The sequence below is a fragment of the Alligator mississippiensis genome, chromosome 1, assembly GCF_030867095.1.
Source record: "Alligator mississippiensis isolate rAllMis1 chromosome 1, rAllMis1, whole genome shotgun sequence".
NCBI lineage: Eukaryota > Metazoa > Chordata > Crocodylia > Alligatoridae > Alligator > Alligator mississippiensis.
This window is the reverse complement of record NC_081824.1, coordinates 428362407-428390057: the sequence shown is the minus strand read 5'-3', so window position 1 is coordinate 428390057 and position 27651 is coordinate 428362407. Positions and strand designations below refer to the sequence as shown.

Genomic DNA, 27651 nt, shown 5'->3' with positions numbered 1-27651 from the left:
CCCTAGTCAACAAGGTAAAGGCCTTGGTGGAAGCACCAGTGCCAACAACTAAAAAGCAGGTGAAGTTGTTTCTGGACTTGGCCATCTACTACTCACGCTTCATCCCATAATTTGTGACCATCACTGCTCTACTGGCTGACCTGCTGAGGAAGGGAGCACCACAGAAGATTCAGTGGTCACCCAAATGTGAGACAGCATTTGGGGCACAAAAATGGCTGCAATTCAGTGTGCTGGTCCTGCACATCCTGTACTTAACAAAATAAATTATATTACAGACAGATGCCTTGGAGCAAAGCCTGGGGGCAGTGCTCTCTCGAGTTGAAGGATGGAGAAGACCCCATTCTGTTCCTCAGTAGGAAACTCCTTCCCCCAGAGCAGAAGTACACCCTCATAGAAAAGGAGTGCTTAGCAGCTAAGTGGGTACTTGAGGCCTTCTGCTACTACCTCCTAGAGGCCTGATTCCTGGTTCTATTTGGTCACTGACCACATGGCTCAATACCATGCGGGAGGCCAAACCTTGGTTGACAAGATGGTATCTTGTCTGTACAATCTTTTGATTTTTATGATACAGCACTTCCCACGTAGTGGCACATGCAAATCCGGACTGGGTTGGCAAATGCAAATCCGGACTTCTTCCAAGGGGGGGGGCAGGATTGAGAAAAGGGAAGACTCCACTTTTAGGAGGGGGGATGTATGATTACGTGCATGGCTCAGGGGCAGGAGCACAGCTGTGAGCCCAGAGGAAGTTAAAAGGTCCCAGGGACAGGAGCTGGGGGAGAGAAAGAAGATGGCAGTGCTGAGGTGAGCCACAGTGTCCTCTCTCTGGGTCTGAGGAAGGACAGTAGCTGCAAGTTAAACAAGCAACCATACAATCAACAAAGGTTTAAGTGCTTGCTTTGTTATGGACACTGTTTTCCTTGCAGGAACAAGTTTGCCTCCAGAAAAATAAAGAAGTAAACGAGATCGCTACAACCAGAGTAAAAGTAATTTTTATAATACTTAATAAATTAGGAGATCCCTCTAGAGTTTGTACTTGCCTGACAGTGAGAGGTTTCTAATGTAAAATATTTAATATCTAGCTTCAGGGCTTACCCATATAGTTTCTAATATTGCATAAATAAATAAAGGTGCATTTTGACTTATTTCACCTGCAAGGTTTGAAACAAAAATTATTCTTAGGAAGAAATGGATTTCTATGTCCTGCAAACTCCTGTTCTAGCCAATTAATATATTCACCCACAAAAAACAAACATACTACCAGTTGCTTTAAAGACAGTAATGCTCCTAGTTTTGGCCCTGCAGGCCATATGAATGGCATGGGACTGGTCCACAGTCCAGAACAGGCCCTATGCCAAACCTGCCCAGCTGGGTTTGGGTACAACCCCCATCCAACTGGGATTTGGGCTTCAGAGCCCTGAGCTGCCTTGCATACCTGGTTTAGCACACAGGCCACAGATCTGTGGGGATCCCCACAGGCCAGATGACACAGTGCCATGTTCTAACACAGGCTTGTCCAACATACAGCCTGCGGGCCGCCATGCGGCCCACCAAGCCATTTTATCTGGCCCGCAGCAGCAACGGCGCTTCCACCGCTGCAGAGCACAGAGCCACGGTGGCAGAGTGTGGAGCTGTGGCAGTGGCGGCTGGCGGCAGCAGAGCGCAGAGCCACAGCAGTGGGGCTGCGGCGGTGGAGCGCGGAGCTATGATGGCAGTGGCAGTGCCAGTGGAGCCGTGGCAGAGCGCGGAGCCGTGGCAGTGGTGCAGAGCCATGGTGGCGGTGGCAGGGCTGCCACAGAGCACAGAACCATTCATAGATTTCATAGATTTCTAGGGTTGGAAGGGACCTGGCCGGTTATCAGGTCTGCCCCCCCTGCTCCAGGCAGGAAAGAGTGCTGGGGTTAAGTAACCCCAGCCAGAATATGCAGCGGCAGAGCGCTGCCGGCAGCGGCAGCGCCGGTGGAGCCACAGCGGCGGAGTGCAGAGCTGTGGCAGAGTCGTGTCAGCGGTGGCGAGGCAGCGGTGGCAGGGCAGCAGCCAGGTGGGCGGGGCCAGCCCGCAGGCCCCAACTAGCAGCAAGGGGAGGGGAGGAGAGCTGCTTACCCCCGTGGGGCCCGGCTCATCAGTGAGCCGGGTCCTGCCACAGCTGCCGCAAGGGCTGTATGGAGCGAGGCTGCCCCAGCCGTACCTGATTGGAGGAGCTGGGGACGGGCTCTGCCCCTTGGTCCCAGCACATGGCCGGGGGAGTTGTAACATGGCCTGCACCCTGCCCATACACGTGGTGGATGGAGGCGCATGGTAAGTTCCTGCGCAGAGCCGGGGGCGCTTCGGGGCCAGCCAGGGTAGACGGAGGCACAGGGTAAGTTCCCGAGCGGAGCTGGGGGCGCCTTGGGGCTGGGCCAGGGCAGACGGAGGCACGGGGTAAGTTCCTGTGCGGAGCTGGGGGCGCCTCGGGGCCAGGCCGGGGCGGACGGAGGCACGGGGTAAGTTCCCATGTGGAGCAGACCCATTTCATTGTCATTTCCTACAACTTCATTGGTGTCAAAGGTCACGTGACATCACTTCCTGATGTGATGTCACTTCCTGCAAGGTCTTTGAATATGGCTCACTGGCCCACTGGGTGATAAAAAGTTCGTGATCCGGCCCCACATTCAAAAAGGTTGGCCACCTCTGCTCTAACAGGTCTATGTACAGATGTTCATTTCTGTATCACAGTAGCATGATCTTAGAAGAACAACAAGTTAACAACTAGTTCTTTAGCCAAAATGAATGTTAATTGAATGATCAGATAAGAAACCAAGAGGGCTAATACATGAAGCCCTAGGACTGTGATTCTCAACCAGGGTGCCTAGAGATCTTTTCAAGGGTGCCATGGGTGCCACGCAATGTTAGCACTCTTAGGCGTGAAAACATGCTTCTCAAGATAAACCCAGAGATTTCAAATAGGAATCCAGCGTGTTAAAAACACATTCTGACCTGTCGTGGTCTTTCTGAGTTCTTTGCAACACAAGAATTGCTTTATTATTTTTCTGTAGTCAAAAATCAAAGGAAACCAGGAGCTGACATTTTCTGAAGAGTGCCCTGAGTCTATTGAGGGGTGTTTTGAGCTGAGAAAGGATGAGAATCACTGCCTTAGGATATGGGAAAGATATGGGAGGAAACCAAAATAAAGCAGACTTTGCTTGTGTGCAGGAACATAGGTAACAACTAGAGTCATTCAGCATGTCATAGCCTCCCATAGGATGAGATGATGAATACCTTGGCAATACAAAACCTTATTGCTGGGTTTTGTTCTTTTTTTTAAAACAGACAACCATTCATGTCATGACGAATGGTGAATTCTGTCTGCTTCCTGGTGATTTAGGATTTTGGTCATCTAAAACCTATTAATTCAGGAAGAAGCTAATCCATGTGAGACCATTTGAAAACGTGCGTTTATGGGACCTCAGATGTTCTTACCGAGTCAGTGGCCCACCTGCAAAACCTACTTGCACCTTTTGCTGAACAGGCACCACACCTGACGCCCAGGACGGACAGCCTTACTGGCAATCGCTGCCTGGCAAGCTGGTGAGAGCAGAGCTGGCTCTTTATTGGCCTAGACAGGAGTTGGACTGGATCATCTCAACCTCTGTATTGACGAAAACAGTGCATTGGCTCTTCCTTGGAAAGGAGTCAGCAGTGAGAAATAAGCCTGAGCCAGTCAAACCCCATAACCTGGTATGCTGGTCTGCTGACCCCTTGCTAATTCCCTGCTTCTAACTCAGGAGAAGATGCAGCAAAGTCTGTGCAGAGCCTGCCCCGAGGCTGCTCCCTGCCCTCTTTTCCTGTACTAAGGCGGCTAAGAAGCGACCTGCCCAACCCACTTGGCAGAGCCGAGACTCGAACCTACGAACCCCCGGTCTCAGCGGCCCTTTCCTACTCAAGGAAGCTCCCGCCCCTCCCGCACCCGGGAGGCGCAGGAGTCATTGCGCATGCGGTCACCCGGTTCCGGGTCGTGGCAGAGCCGCATCACGTGACCTCGGCCGTCAGGGAACGCCCACGGACGGGGTTGGGCTCAGAGGTGCGCGCGCCTGGGACTGGAGCGAGGCTGGGACGTGAGCATATACGCTCCGCTGGGCGCCAAGCATAAAAGCTGATCACGTGCTGCGAGCATGGCCGGCGGGGATATAACCGCGGGGCCGGCGCGGAGCGGGCGGGGCCGGCGCGGCGCCATGGGAGAACGGCGGCCTCGGGTCCTGGTGCCGGCGGCCTACGCGCGGCCCTTCATCTGCTCCTTCTCTGACTGCGAGGCCACGTTCAACAAGGCCTGGAAGCTAGACGCGCATCTCTGCGGGCACACGGGTCAAGTGAGCGCGCGGGGCGGGGCGGGGCGGGACTGGTGACGTAGTGGCGCGGAGCCCGGCTCCGTCCCGCTCTGCCCAGCTGTTAACGGTCGCGCCTGGTTGTTGTCTGCGGGGGCCTCGCTGGGGGCTCCTCGGCTTCTCATCGCTCCGCGCCTGCCCCGGGCTTGGCTGCGCTGCGGGCTCCGTCTGCCTCCCATGTGTGTAAAATGCACACAGTCCTACACGTGTATCTCATAATACGGACATAAAACTTCCATGAACGTTTGTGTGTGTGTGTGTATATATGCAAGCTTATGTATGTTTATAAATATATGGAGATTGATATCTATCACACACACGTGTGTGTGAATTTTATATTGCTGTGTTTGATATGTGTAGGAGTGTGTGTATACATGTGCATATTTTGCACGCAACAAAATGCACACTTATATATACATATAATTTTATTACACATGGATATTATGTAGTACTCCTTCCCATAACAACATGTGGTTTTGCGGGGGGGCGGGGAAGGCGCCCATGCAGCAGAGGAAGAGGACATCAGTGAAAATGGCAGCAGCCTCACCTGACAGCTGTCACTATGGCTAATGTAGATCAAAAATACAGCGAAGGGGACAGCAATGGGAATTATTTCAGGTCCGCCACATGACTATGGAGAAATGCTTTTCTTTCCTCGCCTTCCCATTAGACTTCCTTGGCTCTTGAACTTCCTGCAACTCAAGGAACAAACGGGAAGGCTGGTGAAAGAGATTTGGGGTTTTTTGTTTTGTTTTGTTTTTTGCGTAATAAAGCCTGAGCTAAGTTTGATTCTGTTTGAACCACTTTCATTTATTTAGTTAAAAAGTCAGTTTTATAATCTGAGTAACTTTCTAAAGGAGGAAAAAACTTCTCTATATTTCATACACAAGATCTTTAAGGAATCTCAAAGGTGTGAATAATCATTTAACTGTTGAACACATCATTGGACAAATCTTCCAGCCCCGCCCCTTCCTCATGGTTTTAGATGTTCTAGTATTCAAAAAGCTGCCTTATTAAAGGGATCTAAACAGATTTTCTGGCAAATCAATAGAATTATCTATAATAAAGCTATTTCAGGTTTCTGCATAATGTCTCTCTTTTTAGAGACCATTTGTTTGTGATTATGAAGGTTGTGGTAAAGGTTTCACCAGAGACTTCCATCTCGCCCGTCACTTTCTTACACACAGTGGAGAAAAACCTTTCAAGTAAGTATAGTATTCCTTTTTCTTTGGGTCCCAAAAAAGAGGATTTATTTGTCCTTTTTTTTTTTTTTTTTACAAAGGCAGCATAATGCAGGAAAACCAAATCAAGTGCTATAGCATAAGCATGCTTTTTAAGTCAGGAAAACCAGTATAAGATTTGGTGCACTGGTTCCAACAAAGTGATTTGCCAGTCTATTATCTCTTGCATTTGGTAACCTTGGCATCCTAATTATTAACATATAACCTGCAATTCTGTTCCTCTTCTATCATTTTCTGTTCTTCCCTCTAGCCATTGAAGGGACTTGTAGTTCCTGGCATCCTGACAAGATGGGTCTGCATCTGGCAGTGGCCCAAACTGGATGCTTTTAAAGCAGTGGTGCTCAGCATTTTGGCCCAGGAGACCAAATGAATGGCATGGGGCTGGTCTGCGGGCTGGCATGGGATCCCTGTGTTGCTTCTGCCCAGCCCTGCATGCCAGAATTGGCTGGCCTGTGCACCCCATCTGGCATGCAAGGAAATGCAGGGCTTCCTGCATACCCATGGGGAGCCCTGTGGGTTAGATGACCCAGTGTTGGGGGTTGGATATGATCCACAAGCTGGGAATTGAGCACCTCTCCTTTAAAGGAAGATTCTGGGAGAAGTGACAACTGAGGAACCAGTTCCTTCTTGTAATACCAAGCAATTATTAGTGAGCTTGTGCTATGAAGTTCAAGATGTAAATATATATATATTTTTTTTAATTATCTGCTTAGCCTCCTTTTTAATGATGTGGCACAGCAACAAGCTCCCTCCACCTGCTGCGCTTTGTGCCAGTGCAGCCTGGACTGAGAAGGCTCTGTGCTGCTGGGCTGGGCCCTCCCCAGCTCACCCTGGGGGGAGGGAGGGGTCCCATCCTGGGGAGCAGTCTCCACCATGCACACTGAGTCCTTCCACCTCCCACCTGTGGCGCTGGGGCTGTGCAGGGCTGGGTACATAGCTGGCTCAGCCCAAGGAGGTGTTTCTGCAGGCAGTATCGGGTCTGAGGGGCCATTGCTAGCCCCTCATGCGATGAGTGTGGCCCCACAGTATTCCTGAGGGGCAGTGGTGCAGCAGGGATCCCAGGGGAAGCATTAGGACTGGACCAGCAGCCTCCCTGGCTGGAGCTACTGCGCTGCTGCCTCTTAGGAAAGTCCTGGGGCTGCGTTTACTGCTTGAGGGGCCGGCGGCAACCCCTCAGACCCATCATTACCTGCTTCAGTTGTCGCAACACCTCCTCAGGCCAAGTCAGCCATGTGTTCAGCTCTGCCTCAGGTAGGGCCAGGCCCTGCATGGCCCCAGCGCCATGGGTGGGAGGGAGAAGAATGTATTGCACCTGGAGGAGGCTTCTCTGCTCGGACTGGACCCCCACATCCTCCAGTGTAAGCTGGAGAGAGCCTGGCCCAGCAGTGCAGAGGAGCTTTCCCAGTCCAGGCTGCACAGTGCGCAGCGGCACAAGCACAGTGGGAAGTGCAAGGAGTGTGTTGCTGTGTCTGGGCCCTGTTACTGTGTAGGCACCAGGCAGATGCACAGCAGGGCTGGGAGTGTCACTGCTGTGGCAGGAAGCCCCTGCCTGACCCCACATCCCTCCCTCTGTATGGTGGTGGGGTCTGGGCACAGGAGAGGTGTTCAGCCCCAGCTCTGTCTATAGCCCCAGCCCCTACTTGTGTGGGCAAGGGGAAGCTGTGGCTCAGCAGCTGAGCAGCACCCCTAAGTGGTTTGGCCGTGCAGGATGCCTTCAGCTTCTTGCCAGTGGCCTGGGGCCTGCGCACTGCAGGTGCATGGTGAAGATATAAGGGGCCAGGGCAATTCCTACTGATAGTCACTGATCAGTAAGTGGTAAACAGTATAAATATAATTGTTATTTAACCACTTACATCCTTACATGAAGTCAAGTAGTTTATAGCATTCATCTATTTAAGCTACTGTATTTACCCAAATCAAAGAAGATTTAGAGTTTAAGATACACCCCCCCCCCCCCCAAATAATTAGGTTTGTTAAAACTTTCCAGGTAATAGAACCTAATAATTTGGGGGTCATCTTAAATTGGCCGCTCTTCCTGCTGCTGTGGTGGAGAAAGCTGCAGTGGGGAGATTGAGAGGCCAGACTCCTGTCCCTTGCCCCTCTGCCATGGGTGGCTCTGGGTCTGGGGCAGTCAATGCTGGTGGCTCTGCCTCAGCCAGCCAGAGAGAAGCAGCACTGAGGCTCCGGGGCCTGGCCAGGTTGGGGTGGGAGCTGTGGCTGGATGGAGCTGAAGGTAAGGGGTAGTAGAGGGAGATGGGCTGCACACCCTCCTTCGTGTACCCCCTGCCATGAGCCCCTTTCTCTGCTGCACAAGGCACCCCACTATGGAAGCTATGGCTCCCCATGCAGCCACTCCAGGTTTTGATGGAGACAGCTGAAGCAGCTGGCAGGTTCTTCTTTCCAGCATCTGCTCTCTGCCCCCAGTATACTGTACTGGCTAGAAGCAGGCATTAGGAGGAGGAACTGTGGCTTCTGTGGCTGGAATGGGTCTGGGACTCTCCTTATACTTGCATTAGCTGGGGGACAGCAGTGGTGGGTGGGTTCGTCCAGTGCCAGCTCCCAGCCAGCAGGAGATGCTGGGGGGTGAGGGTGGCAGAGAACAGATGCAGGAAGAAGAAACCTGCCCACTGCCACTACTGTCCCCTGCTGGGTTTGGTACCATATGCAGCTGCAGTCTGGCTGGAGCAGCTCTGGGGCTCCACCTGTGCCCAAGTAAGCCAGAAACAGCAGTATAAGGGAGATGCAGCCACGCTACCCCACTCCAATTGGCCCTTAGTAAGGTACAAAAATAATATGGTGGGGACAGGGGAAAGTAGAAAGGTACTTACAGTTAATGAAGTCAGTTGAGCAATTCCAGGAAGTGGACTGGATGTGGATTTTAGGTCTGGAAGCCAAACATTTCTAAATTTGTAATCGGTTTCTACTCTGATTTGGATTGCTTTTGTACTCTTAGATCCAGGCCTTAACCTCTGGTTTTCATTGATTTTAAAATGGGTGCTTTGTAGAAGGGTTGTGAGAGTCGATTGATGTATACCTTAGTCTTCAAATCATTGTACAAAGTGCTAAGCTGATAGAAGAACTAATTCTTTGTGTATATAAAAACTACAGTACCTTCATTTCTAACTTGGTGATTTCCAGCCAGAGTGCTGCAACACTCTAGGATGCCTTGGGATCCTTTCAAGGATGTTGCAGAGTAAGATGTAATGCAGTGTTAGGTGTGCAAACAGGTTTCACAAGGTAGGCCCAGAGATTTCAAAAAGAAGCCAGTGTTAAAAAACATTCTGGCCTGCTGTGGTCTTTGCAAAAGAATTGGTGTATTCTCTGTAATCAAAAACAAAGTGAAAACTAAAGATCTGGCACTTTTGTGAGGAACCTTGAGTCTGAAAAGGTTGAGAATCCCTGCTCTAGCTCTCTTCCTGTATTCTCCCATAATTTAAATTGTATTCTCTTAATATATTCACTTGTAGGTGCACAGCTGATGACTGCAATCAAAAGTTTACCACAAAATCAAACTTAAAAAAGCATGTTGAACGCAAGCATGAAAATCAACAGAAGCAGTATGTTGTAAGTAAATACTGGAAAAAGTAGTTACTATAATGTTTCATAGATTGTAAGGCTGGAAGAAACCTTGGAAGATCATTGGGTCCAGCCCCCTGCACCAAACAGGAAAGATAACTGGGGTCAAGGTGACTGCAGCAAGGTAACTGTCTAGTCACCTCTTGAAGATTACCAGGGTAGGTGGTGATTGCACCACCTCTGGAGGGAGCCAATTCCACAGTCTCAACACCCTGACTGAAGAAGTTTCTCCCAATATTGAGGCTGAACTGATCTTTCAGGAGTTTGTGGTCATTACTCCTGGTTTTTCCCCTCATGTGCCCTGGTGAACAGTTGCTCACTGAGCCCATGATGCACTCCACTAGTGTAGTGGTAAGCTGCTACCAGGTCCCCTCTCAGCCTTCGTTTTCCTCAGGCTGAAGAGTCCCAGATCCCTCAGCCTTTCCTCATATGGCTTGACTTTTTAAAACTGATCATATGGGTGGCTCTTATTTGGACTGTCTCAAGCTTGTCCATGTCCTTGTTAAAGTGTCGTGCCCAGAATTGGACACAGTACTCCCGCTCTACTCGGCATTGGTGAGACTGCAGCTGAAGTATCACCTCCTTGACTTTGCTGGAGATGCATTGATTGATGCATGCCAGAGTATTATTTGCCCTACTTGCTATAGCATTGCACTGCCAGCTCATATTCATACTGCGGTCTATTATTACCCTCAGGTCCCTTTCATTCGTGGTGCTAGTTAGTTTGGTACTGCCATCGTTGAACTTTATCAGGTTCCGGTCCGCCCACCTTGCTAGCCTGTCTAGTTTTGCCTGTATCTGTTGCCTATCTTCAAGTGTGACCATGCGTCCGTGTCATCCACAAACTTGGCCAGTGAGCTCTTCACCCCCGCATCCAAATTGTTATAAAGATGTTGAAAAGTACTAAACTGAGAACCGACCCCTGCAGGACACTGCTGCCCACTCTTCACCAGGATGACACAGATCTGTTCACTATGACTCTCTGGGTCTTATCCTGCAGGCAGTTTCTCACCCACCTGACTGTCCTGGGGTTAAGCCCACAATCCTCCAATTTTTTTCATGAGGACATCATGGGATACTAAATCAAAGGCCTTTTGGAAGTCAAGGTTTACAATGTCAACCTGCTCTCGTGTCCAGGTGGCGAGTTTCCTGGTCATAGAAGAAGATGAGGTTGGTAAGGCAAGACCTGCCCGTGATGAAGCCATGCTGGCTGTCACTTAGAATCTTACCTTCTGCAAGCTTATTGCAGATAGACTCCTTGATGAACTTTTCTAGGATTTTCCCTAGGATGGAAGCTAAGCTGATTGGCCAATAGTTACCCAGGTTCATCCTCCTGCCCTTCTTGTGGATGGGCACAACATTGGCCCTTTTCCAGTCCTCGGGGACTTCTTCAAAGCACCATGAGCTGTGGAAGAGTTTTGACAGGGGTTCCCCAGTGACTTCAGCCAGATCCTTCAGCACTCTTGGATAAAGATCATTCAGTTCTGCTGATTTGTATGCATCTAATTTTATTAGTTGGTCATACACCAATTCTATGGCAATAGTAGGCAGGTGATTTTATTCCTACCATGCTCATCCTCTACTCTACCTGGTATGGTTTTCCCCTTGGTCCAGTGAAAGACTGAGGTTAAGTAATCATTCAGGAGTTCAGCTTTCTCCTGGGTGCCAGTAACCAGATCTCCTGAGTTGTTGAGCAGTGGCTGCACACTCCCATTTGTTTTCCTCCTGTTCCCTATGTACCCAAAGAAGGACTTCTTGTCCTTGATTCCTGTTGCTAATCTAAGTTCAGTCACCGCTTTACTCTTTCTGGTCTGTTCCCTGCTAATGCAGGCCATCATGGAATAGTCCTCCTTTGGGCCTGCCCTGAGCTTCCATTGTTTATAAGCTTCTTTCTTAAGAGGACACTGATTTCCTTGTTTAGCCAAGAGGGCTTCCCAGCCCTTCTGTTAACTTTTCTCTGCATGGGAATGGACTTCCCCTGTGCTTCAAGGATCATGACCTTAAGGAACGACCACTCTTCACACACACCTTTCGCCTTCAGTCTGTGGTCCTGCAGCATTTGCCCTACTAGTGACCTAAACTTGTTGATTCTCGGGCGAACTCCAGATAAAGTTCCTCCCCCTGGTTTGGTCTGTAGTATATGCCTACAGTTAGGTCTCTCTTGCTGTGGCTCACCCCCCGAAGCGCAACTTGACCCAGAGGGTTCCAAGCTGTCCATTTTTGGAGCCAGTGTCAGCCTCCAAGGAGGTGTATTACTCTTTCACATACAGCAATGCCTCCATCTTTTTTTTCCCCGACCTGGTCCCTTCTATGCAGGGTGTAGCCCTCTATAGCTACACTCCAGTCATGTGAGGAGTCCCACCAGGTCTCCGTAATCCCTACTGGATCATAATGCACACTGGAGAACATGAGGGCTAGCTCTTTCTGCTTGTTCCCCATGCTCCTGGCATTCCTATATAGGCACCTGAGTCCTACTGAGGCCCACGTCTTCTTGTCCTGCTGATGGAGAACTATTCCCTCAGCTTCCGCAAGAGTGGCTCTTCCAGTGTCCCCGTCTAATGAGCTTGCTTGTATATTGGTCCATGGACATGTTTGAATTTGTGTATCCCTGCACCCCAGCAATTTTGGTTTAAAGCCCTGTCCGGAAGATCAGCCATCCTGGCCATGGACAAGGAGTTGCCTTTCCTCGTTATGTGGATGCCATCTCTTCCCAGGAGTCCTTGACCACGGAGCGCACTTCAGGGAGAGGAATCTGAAGTCTCCTCTTCTTTTAATTTATTTAAACAAACATTTCACAGCCTGTAAACATGATAACTTTTTCAAATAGTGAAGAACAACTGTGGATTTTGTGCCAACTCTACAGATTTTATATACTAACAGAAACTTCTAAATCACATTTTCTCTCAGATTGGTTTCTCTTTCTAATAATAACTTAATTTTTCCAAACAGTGTGACTTTGAAGGTTGTAGAAAGTCTTTTAGAAAACATCAGCAGCTTAAAGTTCATCAGTGTCAACACACCAATGAACCTGCTTTCAAGTAAGTGAATAATTTTTTAATACCGAACTTTAGCTAGTTCACTTAAACGCTGTGTCTGAGAGTGAGCCTGAGACTCTCAGTGCGGGTGAAAAATATAAATATTCTGGTTTAACTGTGGACCTCATATTTAAACCTCTCTTCTAGCGTTCTAAACATCTGTTAAAACAAATGTAATTCAACAACTTTGCATTCTTGTCTATAGAATAGAACTAAGGCATGCAGTATTCTTTCATTTTCATGATTTTACTTGAGCAGTAGTGCTCCATAACTTACATGTCTGGGCAATCAGTGCTTTGAGTTTATTATAGGAGTCACCCAGTTGAATAATCTAAATTTTACATTTGGTATGAAACCCATAAGCAGAGCAGCACTTCTTTTGTTTTGTTTTACTGTTGGATTGGCTACTCTTTCTGCCCCAATTTAATAAAGTGAGAGAAGGTTTTAAGGGGATAATTGCTCTGACCAAGCAACTCTACCTTTTGAGCTGTTTAGCTGCTTGAGTCACTATTAATTAAGTAAAGCAAAATTGGATGTTTTATTTCACTTTAGTGGAACTTCCATATGCATTCCACTGTCCCTTGTAGCCCTGTAACATCCATGTCTGCTGGGTGATAAATAACTGGTTTTCATTGCAGGCTATACTAGTGACTTGCTCTATAGCTTTGGGCTAAACATGTTAGCCCCCAGTTTCCACATGGCTTTTATGGCTGGAGGAACTGCCCTAAAATGTTGACATCTCGGTTTGAGAGCCTGAGATGAGTTGCTAATTTTACAGAGAATGTTTAACTACAATATACAGTTTGATAGATCCGAGTCCCCTACAAGAATTGTATAATGAAATGCTCTGCAGTACCTTAACAAAGACGGAAACTTTTTGGAAAATTTAAAAATTGTCCTGATTAATTGTGGCATGTGTGGTGGTGAGGGGTGGGTCCTTATGCTTTTTTGGCTTGACTGCATTTAATGTATTTATTACCTAGATGTAGTCATGAAGGATGTGAAAAACACTTCTCTACTCCAGCTAGACTGAAACGGCATGAAAAAATACATGAAGGTAATCTCAGGTTCTGCTTTTACTTCAGCCAGACGAGTACAGCAAAACCAGTTTTTATTTACCAATATAGACTGGTTCTCAACTTTATGTTCAGGGTTCCCATCTGTAAATTTTTTGAATAATGCGTCACCCAGTTGAGAGAGCACAGTTTTACTACCTCAGTGGTTTTCTGCTGGGGTGCTGCTACTGCTGCCAGGTAAAAGTACTCTTGTGTTTTGTGCGTGCTCAGACGGGGAAGGACAATTTTAAGAGTGTCCTTCTTATCACATCCCTTTTCAGTCTGGTCTCTGTATGCTCCTCCTGGAAACGGAGGTGTATGGAACTGTCCCATCTGTGCCACATGCCTGTTTCTGAGAGACACCACGCACAACCAGACTGGAAACAGCTGCGGCATGAGCACACACTCCTGTTTGCCTTCAAGTTATCAGATAAGCCTAAAAGTAGGCAGAAGTACCCACTCTTGGCAGCAGTCCTTCCTGATCTGAGTCTGCATGAAGTACATAGGGTAATTCCACCTGGGCACAGCAGTTGTGCCTGTACCATAGCTCTCTTGGAAGAGTCTCGCAGCTCCCCAATTGAGAATCACTGATGTAGACAGGCTTGGAGAGCTGAAAAATAGATGGCCCTACTTTGTGAGACTAGCAGTCCAATTGGATATAGAAAGAAGCAAGGCAGGCTTAATCTGGTTCACCATCTGGAATATGACCAAGCATTGCAGCATTTTGCATGTAACTGCATTTTTAATATAGGTGAGCACACTGGCAGATCATCTTCAAGATGAAAGTACTGTTGGTCATGAGGACTGTCGTCTAGGATTTAGGAGACTGAGAACAGTTTTCTGCTTTCATGCTTCCAAAACATGGCTCGTACAGGAAGGTATTTAGGTGCTAAATTTAACTTCTGTGAATTTGAAAAAGAATTGCTTACCTACATATCTTTTGAGGATTCGTTTGAAGTGTTTTGCTTTTGAGAATGGGACATTGACCTTAGTGATTTAGCCATCTCGCAGTGAATGAAGGAACTCCTAAATAGTTCTAAAATATGGACTCAAGTCGCCCTGTGCCTCCACGCCTCACCTCTAAACAAAATAAAAACAGCAACATGGAAACTGATGTTCCATATTTCGACTACTTTTTTTCCATATTTGCTGTGGCCTAAACAACCTGTAAACCTTGCTTGATTCTGCCTGATGGAAAAACTCACTTGACTTGAGTGAGGCAATAACTTGTTTTATATTGGTAGAATGAAAAATATCAAATATCCTCCTGAAGTCCAATTTAAGGTATTAGATGTGGCTTAAGGTATAAGAACTATTGACTTAAGTGACCTTAATTCTCCAGGGGACCATGGTTAACTAAAATCCTCTACTTGGCCACAAAACAGGCAGCCTTATTACAGTCTGTCAAATGTAGATCTACCCCCACCTCAAGTCTTTGTAGAATCCTTTCTAGGAATTGAGGCTAGCTTGGCTTTTACCCGTCTCCTCAGCATACTGTCCAACAAAAGATCTGGTCCCAGTTTTTCTACAAATAAGTTTGAATGCAATTTGAAATAATAAGTACTCTTATTCATACAAGCTGAATAGCCAACTCCTCATGGCCATTCAACCTCAGCTGAATCTGAAACTAGTGTACACACACACAGTCTGCTATATCTGCTTCTTACTGCTAACTTTTCTGCATCCTCCAGCCCTAAAACTTCTCCATGAACAACTATGGCTGCTGAAGCATGTGGACTTGATCATGTTGCACATGCAGATAGATACTAGGCACTTCATGGCATATGTTAAAACAGATTGATGTAGCACAGTGATTCTCTCAGCCTTTTTTAGACTTGGGCTACTCCTCCATAATTCTTCAGAATTCAGTGGCACCCCACTTAAAAAAAATATGGTGCATGCAAATGGCTGGAAATACATTATTTAAACGAACTGGAAAAAGCATACACGAACAGCCATAATATTGTAATGCCATGCTTCTTGAGCATGGCATTAATTACAATATTATGGCTGTTCATGTATGCATTTTGAGAATTACTGTTCTAGACAGATACTGTTATGGCTCTTGTCACCATGGTGTCTGTACACCCTGAATCTATAAAGTATTTATTCCTGGAGAAGCTCAGAGTCAGTGATTAAGGGTCAGATTCCATCTCACTGAAGGTATCTAATGGCTGTTGGGGGTTTGTGAGAGGTCTAGAAATTGAACTTTTTTAATACATAAAAGAATCACTTGTAGCACACACTTATAAGAAACTTTAATCTTATTTCCTGAATGCTATGCAAGTCCAACTTGCTACCATCTTGTTACCTGATTGACTTGAAAAAGGCAAACTTTACACTTGCTACAGAATGGAGCTGTTTTTCTATAAAGTTGGGAACACTATATATGCTTGCATAGTGCCAATTTGATTTTGATGACAAATATGTGGAAGGGGATTTTCAAACTGGAGTGACTCTTTTTCCCCCCCCCCCCCCAGAATCATCAGATTTGCACAATGTACCGGGATTTCTCTTTCACTGACTATAACTTTAATGTTTTGGGGCTGGAGACTTTAGCTCTGAGCTGTGTGTGCATATATAAGACTAGCTGACTTGACTGCCAGACTGAGTGTGACTTCTTTAATAGGATATGCATGCAAGAAAGAGAACTGTTCATTTGTTGGAAAAACATGGACAGAACTTCTAAAACACATGAGGGAAAGTCATGCAAGTAAGTCATAAAAGTGCTTGTACAGTAATAGTGATTTTTGTTTTAATGTTTTGGCATACTTGAATAAGTACCCAAGATAAAGGGGGAGGTCCTTATTAATCTCCCTCTTATCAACCTATTATGCATTTTTTGGGGGGGGAGGGGAGGACGTTATATGTAACTTGTTAGTACAACATAATATATTAAATCTCTCCCATTCTGGATAACTTTTGGTTAAAAACTATTACCCAGTAGTATTTGCCATGTGTTGTGATCAACAGTATATTTTATAAAAGGATATCATCTAGCTAGGTGAGGAAGGAAGACAGGTGGAAGTTTCTTAATTTCTTGCACTTCATATAAACTGAAACTTCTTGTTGTAAAGCAAGGGGGCCCCTGGGCCAGATTGGGACTGCAGGGCTCCTTGCAGGCCAGATCCAACCCATGGCGTGAGGGCTCTGACAATGGCCACTGGTGGCATGGAGGTCCAGTAGGTGCAGTGTGGAGTCAGGTGGCAGTTGGAGTGCACGGCCTAGTGTGGGCAGCAGAAGTGCGAGATCTGGCAGCAGCAAGCCAAGCTTATTGCCAGAGGGCCCAACTTCTGGTGCTTTCCAATAGCCCAAAGGTCCAGATAAAGAGGCTCTGCAGGTCTTACGTTCGACCTACACCCCTATTGTAAAGGACTGACTTCTGAGTTAATTCTGAATTTTTTTTCAAGCACTTTCAGTAACTAACTTTGGGTTTTTTTCATCTAGAGCCAATAATCTGTAATGTGTGTTCTAAAACATTCAAACGTAAAGACTTCCTCAAACAACATCAGAAAACACACGCTGAAGAAAGGAAAGTATGTAGGTGCCCAAGAGAAGGGTGTGAGAGAACTTACACGACGGTGTTTAATCTTCAAAGCCACATCCTCTCTTTTCATGAGGAGAAAAAACCATTCTTATGTGACTATGCTGGCTGTGGGAAAGTGTTTGCAATGAAAGTAGGTATTTTTGGACTGTATTAAAATCAAGATTACCTTCTCTTGAGCTATGTAAACATAACTTCCTTTTCAATTTTAGCAAAGCCTTGTAAGACATGCTGTTGTTCATGATCCTGACAAGAGAAAGCTGAAATTAAAAGTAAGTCATACTCTTCTGGAAATTCCTTTTGTCCATTTCCTCTCATTTCTACCCTCATCCATTAAGAAAGTAACTAGCAAGAGTTTCTGAAATCAGGGTTTAAATTACCTAGTCCATCTAACATATATTTATTTAATGTAAGCAAATACAAATAATTCTGAACCTACATACTGCAAAAGAGTCCCAACACTTTAATATATTCTTATTTTCTTTAGAAATAAAAAAGTACATGCGAGGAAAGTGTATGTGGTGGTGGTGGTTGTTTTAAGTCTAGAATTCTAAGTCACTGGGCTAATTTGTACTGTAATTATTCTTTTCCCCTCCTCCTTCTCTCCCCCAAAAGGCAAAACGATCTCGTCCTAAACGAAGCCTGGCCTCCCATCTCAGCGGATATATTCCTCCTAAAGCTCAGCAAAGAGAGGCTAGCTTGGGAACAGAAAATGAGATGAATAAACCTGCAGAAAATGGGTTACCAACTGTTGAAACACTGACTCTGCGCTAATGGCTTATTAAGACAAGTCTATCCAAAATGGACTATTTCATGAACTTAACAAGTGCTTTATTAAGTTTATAAGGACTTGTACAGAATATTTTCACTGGCAATTTGTTTTGTTTTTGTTGTTTTCTTTTAATTAAAGTCACTATTGCAATTCATTTGATATTGTAGCTTTACTTCCACGTTTCTTACAAATGTCACTCTGTTTGTTGTCTTTTACTTCTTCCACGTTCTGCTTCTAAAGTACTGTGTCTGCTATAGACCTCAACACACACACATACTTCTTGCCTCTGATTGCTGGCTGGGACTGGTAAGTAGCTTTCGCAGACATGGCTTCAAGAATCTTAGCAAAGAGCAATGGCTGAAACAGGATAAATAAGTTATAGGCATTATTTGATCTATGCAGGGCACTTAACTAGTTACTCAAAGTCGAGATGTATAACTGCAGGAAATAGCCCCTTTGGTTCTCTTGGTGACATTGAACCACTGCCTAAAGCAAAAATTGAATTCAACAAGACTAATCTCAAAGTTATGTTGTCTTGGCTAAGCTCATGCTCTTCTCATCACTACACGAAGTGCTTCATCTCATCTGTTTATCAAAAAAGTTCCCTCTCCATTATAATACTGAACTTCAGTACCTATCATCAAGGTTGAGTTACTTTTAACTTAAGTTCCACTAAAGGCTTTCTTCTCTTTATAGCTGTATTTTGTTTCTACTTGCTTCAGTAGTGAAACTTATTATGTTCTATGATCCATGCAATCACTTTTAATGGGAAAGATTTATCTTGAGTTTAAACTCCCTATTATACATGCTATTGTTAGAGTTCCTGTTACTATGAGAGGAGAAACTGCAGCAGCTAGAGCCCAGGTAGATAGATAAATAGGAGCCAGCTGTAAGAGGGAAGACAGCAAATGGCCCATCAAGGTAAGGGGCACATCTGCAGCCAATCTGAAGAAGTTAGCTAACTGGAAGGGGACTGGGCTTGGGGAACATATAAGCTCAGGGCCCAAGTCAAGGCCAAGGCAGTCAGTCTAGCCCTGCAGGGTGCAGAAGAAGAGTCCTGCAGGGGGAGAGTTGTAACGAAACAACTAGGGGTGATCTGTTAGACCTGAGAGCTGTAAACAAAAGGCTGAAGGCTTGCAGGGAGCTGGGACCCAGGATGAGTAGGCTTAGAGTTATGCTACAGCCCGTGGGCTTGGAGTTTGGTAACAGCTGGCGCGCACACATTCCCATTTAAGTTTTTAAACTGGTGGATAAGGCACAGCAAGCAAAGGGGTGATGTGGCTGTGGTGGGACCTGAGGGACTCATTGCAGTTTAGTGCCTGAGAGGCACATGAGATGGAATCTTGCTAGGGCAGGGCACAGAACTGTCAAGTGGCAATAGGCCTAAGGCTGAGAGGGCAGGACCACAAGCTGGAGAGGGATGGGAACCAGAGGCAGTAGGCTACAGCTGAGAGAGAGCTGAAACCAAGGCCAGAGAGCTCAAACCCTGAGCAAGGTGAAGATGGCACCAGAGGGCCCAGCACTAAGAAGCCCAAACCAGGTACAGCACAGTGGATCTTGGCTAGATGGCCCAGTGAGAGAGGGAGAGGAAGCTGAGGCCCCAACAACTGGACAGTAACATCTGCAAACAGAGCCATCCCTGGGGGTGTGCAGGGTCTGGGGCATATCTGCCTGTGGGGGTGGCCAGACCGTTGAATGTGGTGGGGCCTATACAGCACTGTCTGCAGGGCCCCCCAAACCACGAGGCCCAGGGCAGCTGCCCCACTTGTCTCCCCCACCAACAACCCTGTCTGCAAGGTTTGGATATGCCTACAGGGGAGGCTAGAAGCTACAAAATTAACCCTTAAGGTGACCACCTGATAGAATCCAGCTTGCTACTGTACAAGAGCTCACTGGGGCCATGGGGCAGCCTCCCTTTCAAAAATACATTTCCATCAAGGCATAGCAAGCAGGAAGGGGAGGATACCCAGAGAGCTAGGGTAGAAAAGGACCCATGTGGTCACCATGGGACCTGACGCTTGTTACACACGGCAGTTCTAAAATCGAGGGAAGGCAACTCTTTATGAACTCTCAAAAGTAGAGAGAACGTGTAACAGGTCAAGAGAGCCTTTTAGAGAAACAAATTTCAGTAACTGGTAATGAGTGCCTGGTGTCAAGCAATGGGCTGCTATATACCAGCCCATGTAAAAATCTGTCCTTATCCTGTAGTTTAACAAGGTCTACAAAAGGGGAACAAAGTTTTTATGTTAAGTAAATCCCTAATGTTCTTCATTCAATTACAGGATATGAATGCATCAAATTGTGATATCCTAAAATAGCAAACTGAGCAGGTCTAAGTCATTGTAATGAAAGCATACTAAAACAAAAAAATGGGGATATAGTCAAATAACCAACTGAATTTTCTTTGAAAGAAAAATGTTTAGTAGTGTGGCCAAAAAACTGTAATTAACAGCAAGGTGACAAGTACAACTAACTAGGTTCAAACTCATGGTGGTAGAATGAAGATAAACTTGCATCTTTCTTTGGACTATTCAACAGATTAATGAAGTAATAAACATAATTTCAAGGCAGAAGTGTGAGACTACTTGTTTAAGTGCACTGTTCAAATGGTCTGTCTGAAAAGGCAGTTCTCCCCTTAACTGGTTCCTGATAAATGAAAATAGCTTTACTTAAAAACAGGGGGAGAAAGTTACTACTTTTAATCACTGAAACTTGTATTGGGGTGGCATGTTCATGAAGACAGTGACATAATTAAAAACATTTAGCTCTTCCATAGCTTACCACTGTTTCTGAATCTTCATTCTTTTTCAAAACAGAAATTTTGACATGCTGCTTCTTGTCAATCCACTGCCGAATCTGTTTAATTTTGGTCTCCAAATCATGCTTTGAAATAACTGCAGATAAACGTATCTCTTTCAGCTCACAAGGCCCTGTTAAAATATAACCAATCATTTATGGTCTTCAAGGAAAGATTGATCATTAAACATGTTGCCCATAAGGAGTTATAGATTCATAGATGTTAGGGTCGGAAGGGACCTCAATAGATCATCAAGTCCGACCCCCTGCATAAGCAGGAAAGAGTGCTGGGTCTAGATGACCCCAGCTAGATACTCATCTAACCTCCTCTTGAAGACCCCCAGGGTAGGGGAGAGCACCACCTCCCTTGGGAGCCCGTTCCAGACCTTGGCCACTTGAACTGTGAAGAAGTTCTTCCTAATGTCTAGTCTAAATCTGCTCTCTGCTAGCTTGTGGCCATTGTTTCTTGTAACCCCCGGGGGTGCCTTGGTGAATAAATCCTCACCTATTCCCTTCTGTGCCCCCGTGATGAACTTATAGGCAGCCACAAGGTCGCCTCTCAACCTTCTCTTGCGGAGGCTGAAAAGGTCCAGTTTCTCTAGTCTCTCCTCGTAGGGCTTGGTCTGCAGGCCTTTGACCATACGAGGTGCCCTTCTCTGTACCCTCTCCAGGTTATCCGCATCCTTCTTGAAGTGTGGCGCCCAGAATTGCACGCAGTACTCCAACTGCGGTCTGACCAGCGCCCTATAGAGGGGAAGTATCACCTCCCTGGACCTATTTGTCATGCATCTGCTGATGCACGATAAAGTGCCATTGGCTTTTCTGATGGCTTCGTCACACTGCCGGCTCATGTTCATCTTGGAGTCCACTAGGACTCCAAGATCCCTTTCCACCTCTGTGCCACCCAGCAGGTCATTCCCTAGGCTGTAGGTGTGCTGGACATTTTTCCTCCCTAGGTGCAGCACTTTGCATTTCTCCCTGTTGAACTGCATCCTGTTGTTTTCTGCCCACTTGTCCAACCTGTCCACGTCTGCTTGCAGCTGTTCCCTGCCCTCCGGCGTGTCCACTTCTCCCCATAGCTTTGTGTCATCTGCAAACTTGGACAGAGTACATTTCACTCCCTCGTCCAAGTCGCTGATGAAGACATTAAAGAGTATCGGTCCAAGGACCAAACCCTGCAGGACCCCACTGCCCACACCCTTCCAGGTCGAGACCGACCCATCCACCACGACTCTTTGGGTGCGACCCTCTAGCCAATTCGCCACCCACCGGACTGTGCAGTCATCCACGTCACAGCCTCTTAACTTGTTCACCAGTATGGGGTGGGATACCGTATCGAAGGCCTTCCTGAAGTCTAAGTATACGACATCCACCCCTCCTCCTGTGTCCAGGCGTTTCGTAACCTGGTCATAGAAAGAGACTAGGTTGGTCAGGCACGATCTGCCCGCCACAAACCCATGAGTTAATTTGTGGTCTCCAGCCTGCCACCTGACCACAGCTCCTCCTCTTTGCACCTATAGTCTGGGGGCTCCCCCTCCATCTTCCATTACCTACTCCTGCCCCAGGCATGGGTTACTACAGCACACAGCCTATGGTGCTAGGGATACCTGTGGCCCAGGGTGCCTACATAGCACAGTGCAGCTGGAGAGCTGAAAGTAAGACAAGGGCATCTGTATCTGTGGTGCAAGGGAGTTGGAGACAGGTGCCTGGGTTACACAGGTGTAACCTACAGTGTGTGGGCCCCAGGTGCTTCAAATGCAGTAGTGCTACTGCACTGACAGGGCTAGGAGCTGAGTAACCAGCTGATATATCTTCCTTCCAGAAGTCATCTCCCCCACTAAGACTTAACTCTTACCTTCTTACCTCCACCTATTTTTCTCCTGACTTGCCTGTGGCATGTATCAACATTCCTCTTAAAGATGTTTTCTCTGCCCCACCCTACAGATTTCACCAGAAACTAACATTACTAAAATAGAGGTGATTTTTGGGGTGTGAGGCAAGAAGAAAGTAACGTGGAAAGTCTTCTATTTCCAGCACCTTAATATCTCTTGTCAAAGTAATGTTGAACCTCCCCTCCTTTCCCCTATCCTCTCACTGGCTCAGCTCTTCTATATACTGTAAAATCTCTGTTAACTGGCATCCATGGGGTAAGGGGATTGCCAGCTATATAAAAATCCCAGCTACCTGAAAACCCACAGGAGGGGTTTTCAGACAAAGTGGGGAGGGGGCGCAGCGGCTGCATAGGGAGCAGTAGCAGCACGGGGTGCTTGGTGGCTGCCACTGTATACAAGCTTTCCCCCGCCCTCCCCTCCATGTCCAGCTGGCCAGAAATCTGGTTAATGGAATTTCCAGTTACTTAAATGCCAGATAGTGGAGACTTTACTGTACTAAGACTGTTTGCCTTTTTTTTTTTATAGTAAAATATTTGCCTACTAAGTGGGAAAACTTGAAAATTAGTCACTTTCTGTTCCAATCTCATTCTCTTCCAAGAGTAGTCTTGAATCCTACTGAAAATAATAGGAGGTTTTTGAAAATGCAAATTCACTTCTCTCCCAATGATCTTTTTAAATGGCCATTATTACAAAATATCTTCACAGGTGCTTTAACAAAAGAGCAAATAATCATTATAGTGGAATTACTGCTCTGACTCTTATTTAAAATCAGCAATATAATCATGGGCACAAAGCTTCAAGAACATGCTAACCATTTCTTTGTCACGAGCAGAGATCCTGGTTTTCTCTGTTTAAAAATCACATTCTCTGATTTAAAAAAAAAAAAAAAATCACACATCCTCAAGATTAAAAACTCCCAAATCCACGTTCTTCTACAATTAAAATGAAATGCCATTGTATACATATGTATCAGTTGAACACAATGTTTTATTGATATTTACAATTTTAAAGCAATTTGGAAGCCTCCCAGTACCTCAATCACTATAATAAAATAAATTCAAAATACCTAATATATTTTGGCATTTGATTTGGTGGATTTTAATCATGGAAATATCAGAGCTCCCCCCTGCTCCCTTCACGCACCAAGATGTGGGTCCAGCTGCAGGTGTCTCCCCAACAGCTTTGTGGTGCTGAGGAACCCTGCCCTGCCCATGCCATTGCTCCTCATTCTTCGGCTACAGGGCCAGAAATCTGGGTCTGTAGCCTCCTGCCCTGCCAGCAGCGACTGAGCCTCAGCTGCTGCTCAACTGGAGCCTGGTTCCCCCTTGCCCATAGGCCCCAAATGCCCTCCCTCAGAGCCCGCATAGCAGAGAGGAGCCAGCCCCCCCACTGTCTACCGTGGTTCTGCCCCACCTGACACCCAGGCCCTGTAGCTGGGTACTCCAGGCCCAGCCCCAAGCCTCATGCAACACTACCTTGGCCCCTCCTCTCTGCCCCTTCCCCCCTCCCAACTTGCCTGCAAGGAGCTGTAGGAGCCGCTCTCTATGCTTCTGGTTGTCTCATGCATGTGTGCACACACACATGTACATGGCAGCCCTCCCTGATCAACCTTCTCCTACTCCCCCCAGCCCCTTGCAAGCTGGAACTCTGCCAGCCTGCACTGGGAAACCCACCGTGTCCCATGTTTTTCTCCTTAAAATGAGAAAATCCGGTTTTACCACAGTTTTTCTGGCAAACGGAAAACCCGGATCCCCTGGTTATAAGGAAGATGTTAAGATGAGCCAAATGGGATATCACTTTATGAACACACACCTTTTGTAAATGCTGCTTCTTGTGAGGGTATCAACCCAATCATTCAATATCTATGTACAAAATCATGTCAGACGAAAGGTGAATAACGGTTTTGGGGTTTTTTTTGTTTTTAAGTGGATGCATTCCTATTTGGAATGGTAAATACATTGCTGTTTAAACTTGCATATTTTCTCCACTCAGTATTGTGCTGTTTTGTCAAAGCCAATGACAAAAGCAAGCTTTTTATGCATAGGCCACCTTGTTTGTAAGAAGCTGATTGTTCTGAAAATTCCTTTAGTCTCAGTGCTGCTGGGAACTAGCTGTATCCACTTAAACAGATCTTATAAGCTCTACATTAGGACATATGAACAAATTTGTTATGGGACAGAAATGTCAGCCTCTCTGCACGCACAGGCAGTTACCACAATCTTCTCTCTCAGTAACCTGCATCAGCAGTTCAGCTTTTACTTAATTCTCAGTGAAACAAGGTTAAATTACTGGTTTTAGTTTGTTCTTTCCAAAGGATAAAAATGTGCATATGAGCAGTTACTGTATGTATGTATGTTACGCATGATAAAAGCCTACCCTGTTTTACTGCTCAAAAAGCGGTTTATAGGGGTGCACTGATAGAGATTTTTTTTGACCGATAGCCAATTGTTAAGGAGGCATATCGCCCAATACCGATCCGATTTCCAATACAGCTGCATGCAGCTAGTAAGTCTATTGTGGTGGAAGGGAGACAGGGGAGGGAAGGGGCGTGGAGGGGGCAGATCAACACCCCACACACTGAGGGAGGGAGCAGGGGCAGGCGCTGCCCAGCCAGGGTAGGGTGGGGCGCAGGACAAAGCCGTGGCTCATGGGGGAAGGGGGGCAGCTCCTACCACTGCTTGCACCCTGGAAGGCACGCATAGATTCCTAACTTGTATCAACAAGCTCTACCTGTCTCGGGAAGTATACAAGCCAACCAAAGGAAATGCCCTCCTAGATTTAGTCTTGGCCACGGGGGATAACCTGGTGAGTGATCTGAAGATAGAGGGTAACCTAGGCGACAGTGACCACGACACTATCACTTTCACTGTCTGTCTTAGGGCTGGGAAATCTGTCAGTAAGGTACAAATTCTTGACTTTAAAAAAGCTGACTTCAATAAGCTAAGGGCTTTAGTGAACAATGCCCTATGGCAGGGGTCAGCAACCCCCGGCACGCGTGCCAAGCATGGCATGCAAGGCCATTTTGCTCAGAACTCTATTGCCAGCCCAGACTCTTAAGCAGCTGCTGCAAGCCACAGACCCCAGGCTGCAAGCCCTGCTGTAAGCAGCCCAAGCTCCGTGGGTCGACTGCAGCTGAGAGGCTGCAAACAGCTGCTCCAGGCTCCGGCATGTCAACACTCTGGCCAAAAAATGAGATCTACCCTCTTCCAAGGTAGACATTGTGGTTTCTTCGGCACTCTGGCCAAAAAATGTTGCCTAACCCTGCCCTACAGGATCATGGGCCGCGGGGAAAGAATGTGGATGAAGAATGGTCGTTCTTCAAGGATATGATCCTTGATGCGCAGAAGTTGTCCATATCTGTATGCAAAAAAGGTGGCACAAGGGCCAGGAGGCTATCTTAGCTCAACAGGCTTCTACCCTGGAGATCTTCAAAAGAAGACTGGACGCACGCCTTGCTGGAGGGCGTTGGGGGGGAGGAGTGTGTGCCCCCTGGTTCTGCATAGGGTGAGGCAAAGCGGAGCAGGCTTGAGCTGGACCTGCACTGGCCTATTCTCAGCGGGGACTGGGCTCAGGGTAGGGGCTACAGAGAGGCCTGCAGCCACCCCAAATTTTGCCACAGCCCCACTCCCAGCATTGCCTGCCCAGCGCAGCACTTACCAGTTCCTGAGCTTGCTTTTGCCTTTTTTCTTCTAATCTGTTCTGCATAAATCTGCTGTCCAGTCATTAGTCCATAAACTGGAGGCTCTGCATCAAGGTTCAGTGGAACCAACTTCAGTTCGCGTTCTGTCATGAGTCGAATAACATCTGCTCTGTGCATGTTTCCCAGGCTGACCCCTTTCTCATCAATTAGCTGCACGATTTGGCTGGGGATTTTTCTGCCAACACTTCCAAAAGTGGTGCGTGTTACTTTTTTTTTTTTCCCCTCTGATTTCGGGTTAGTGTCTACACCTGAAGAAAATGACTTGGTCCGTACAAACATGAGTCTTTGTTTAGTTCCAACTGTGGTTGCCCATAAGGAAGCGAACGGTGTCTTCTGTATCATGGGCTTCAAGAAGCTTCCAAAGCATCTACTTAGGCAAGTAGTTTTATTCTTTGTGGCTTGATGTATTAATTTCCTTAGGCAAAAGGCAGCCATTCTAAGGAAGTGAGAAAGATGAAAAAGACTGTTACCTCATCAATTAGGATCTCAGTAGTTGTTTGAGACCTTAAAAAACATTTGGATGCTTATCTTGGTGGGATCCTTTGACCCTGGCTGACTTCCTGCCCCTTGGCCAGGGGATTGCACCTGATGATCTTATGAGGTCCCATTCAGCTCTGAAATCTATGACCTAAATCATGAGTAGTAAAAACCCTAATCCCTGAATCCCCCCTCTCCAGTGTTTGCTAAGTGATATATATTGTGTTTGGACTGAAAAAAAGATTCAAGTTGAATATTCATCAGCAACCTCCTAAAAATAGGGAGTGGGGGGGGAGTAGGATGGCCATCACAGAGGACAGTCCGGGTGTTCCCTGTCCTCTATTGACATGAAACCTGATGCCTTTATGTCCTCTATTTTTCTCTTGAAGAAAAATCTCCTCTTTCTGTTACCCAGGGGCGGTCATACCGGCAGCACGGTTGAAGAGAAAAACAGAGGGCGTAAAAGCGTCGGGTTTCGTATCGGTAGAGGGCAGAGTAGCAGAAAACCGGAACGCCCTCTACACGGTCACCCTGGCGGGGCAGAGAGAAGTGGCTGCATCTCTTTCCAAGTTTCTCGGTGTTATGAACAGGGCTCTCCCCCGCACGTAGGACGCGGGCCTATCCGACGAGGCCCCACAGGCCTGCGGCACGGACCGCGGCGCCCAGGCTGGGGGCGGGGCGGGGCGGGGCGCGCTCCCCGCGGAGCCCAGAACAGGCAGAGCGCTTGCGCGCGGGGCGGCGTTCCGGCGGGGGTCCGCACTTCTGCGTATGCGTGCTGCGAGTCTCGCTGTGGACCCGCGCCCCGGCCCCGGCTCCGTTCTCGCTCACCTAGTTCCCGGGCCTGGATCCCGCTAGTCCCGCAGCGCCCCGGCCCAACCCGGCCGCCGGAGCCCGCAAGCTGCGCGCGCGCGCGCGAGACTACTGTGTCGGGGGCGAGCACGCTCGGCGTCTGCGGGCGTGGGCGTGGGGACGCGGCCGCGCCTGGGCGCGCGCGGGAGGCGGGGCCGGCTGGTGAGCGTGCGCGAGCCGCATGGAGTGGGGGCTGGGCGAAGAAGCCGACTGCGGTGCCTGGGAGCTGCCTCGGCTGAGGGGCTGCCAGCGGCACGGGCCGGGCTGGGGGGGTTGCCGCAGTAGCTAGCTCCCAGGCCCAGGGGTACGTGATTGCAGCTGTCCCGGCTGAGGGTCTGGGGGGTTGATGTGGAGTG

At 47.3% G+C, this 27651-nt stretch overlaps 2 protein-coding genes across 2 annotated transcripts; one reads left to right on the top strand and one right to left on the bottom strand.

Annotated features, from left to right (window-relative positions):
- The first annotated feature begins 4030 nt into the window (after positions 1–4030).
- GTF3A (general transcription factor IIIA) lies at positions 4031–17735 on the top strand. Its single transcript, XM_006270473.4, has 9 exons — positions 4031–4343; positions 5463–5563; positions 9067–9163; positions 12125–12213; positions 13194–13267; positions 15895–15978; positions 16713–16942; positions 17022–17081; positions 17425–17735. Exons 1-9 carry the CDS (start codon positions 4149–4151, stop codon positions 17581–17583), a joined length of 1089 nt encoding a protein of 362 aa, XP_006270535.2. The 5' UTR covers positions 4031–4148; the 3' UTR covers positions 17584–17735.
- MTIF3 (mitochondrial translational initiation factor 3) lies at positions 17614–27383 on the bottom strand. The gene is made up of 4 exons (XM_006270474.4): positions 27275–27383; positions 25927–26405; positions 20363–20511; positions 17614–17938 (listed from the first exon to the last, which is right to left on the bottom strand). Exons 2-4 carry the CDS (start codon positions 26402–26404, stop codon positions 17816–17818), a joined length of 750 nt encoding a protein of 249 aa, XP_006270536.2. The 5' UTR covers position 26405; positions 27275–27383; the 3' UTR covers positions 17614–17815.
- Between the last annotated feature and the right edge of the window lie 268 nt (positions 27384–27651).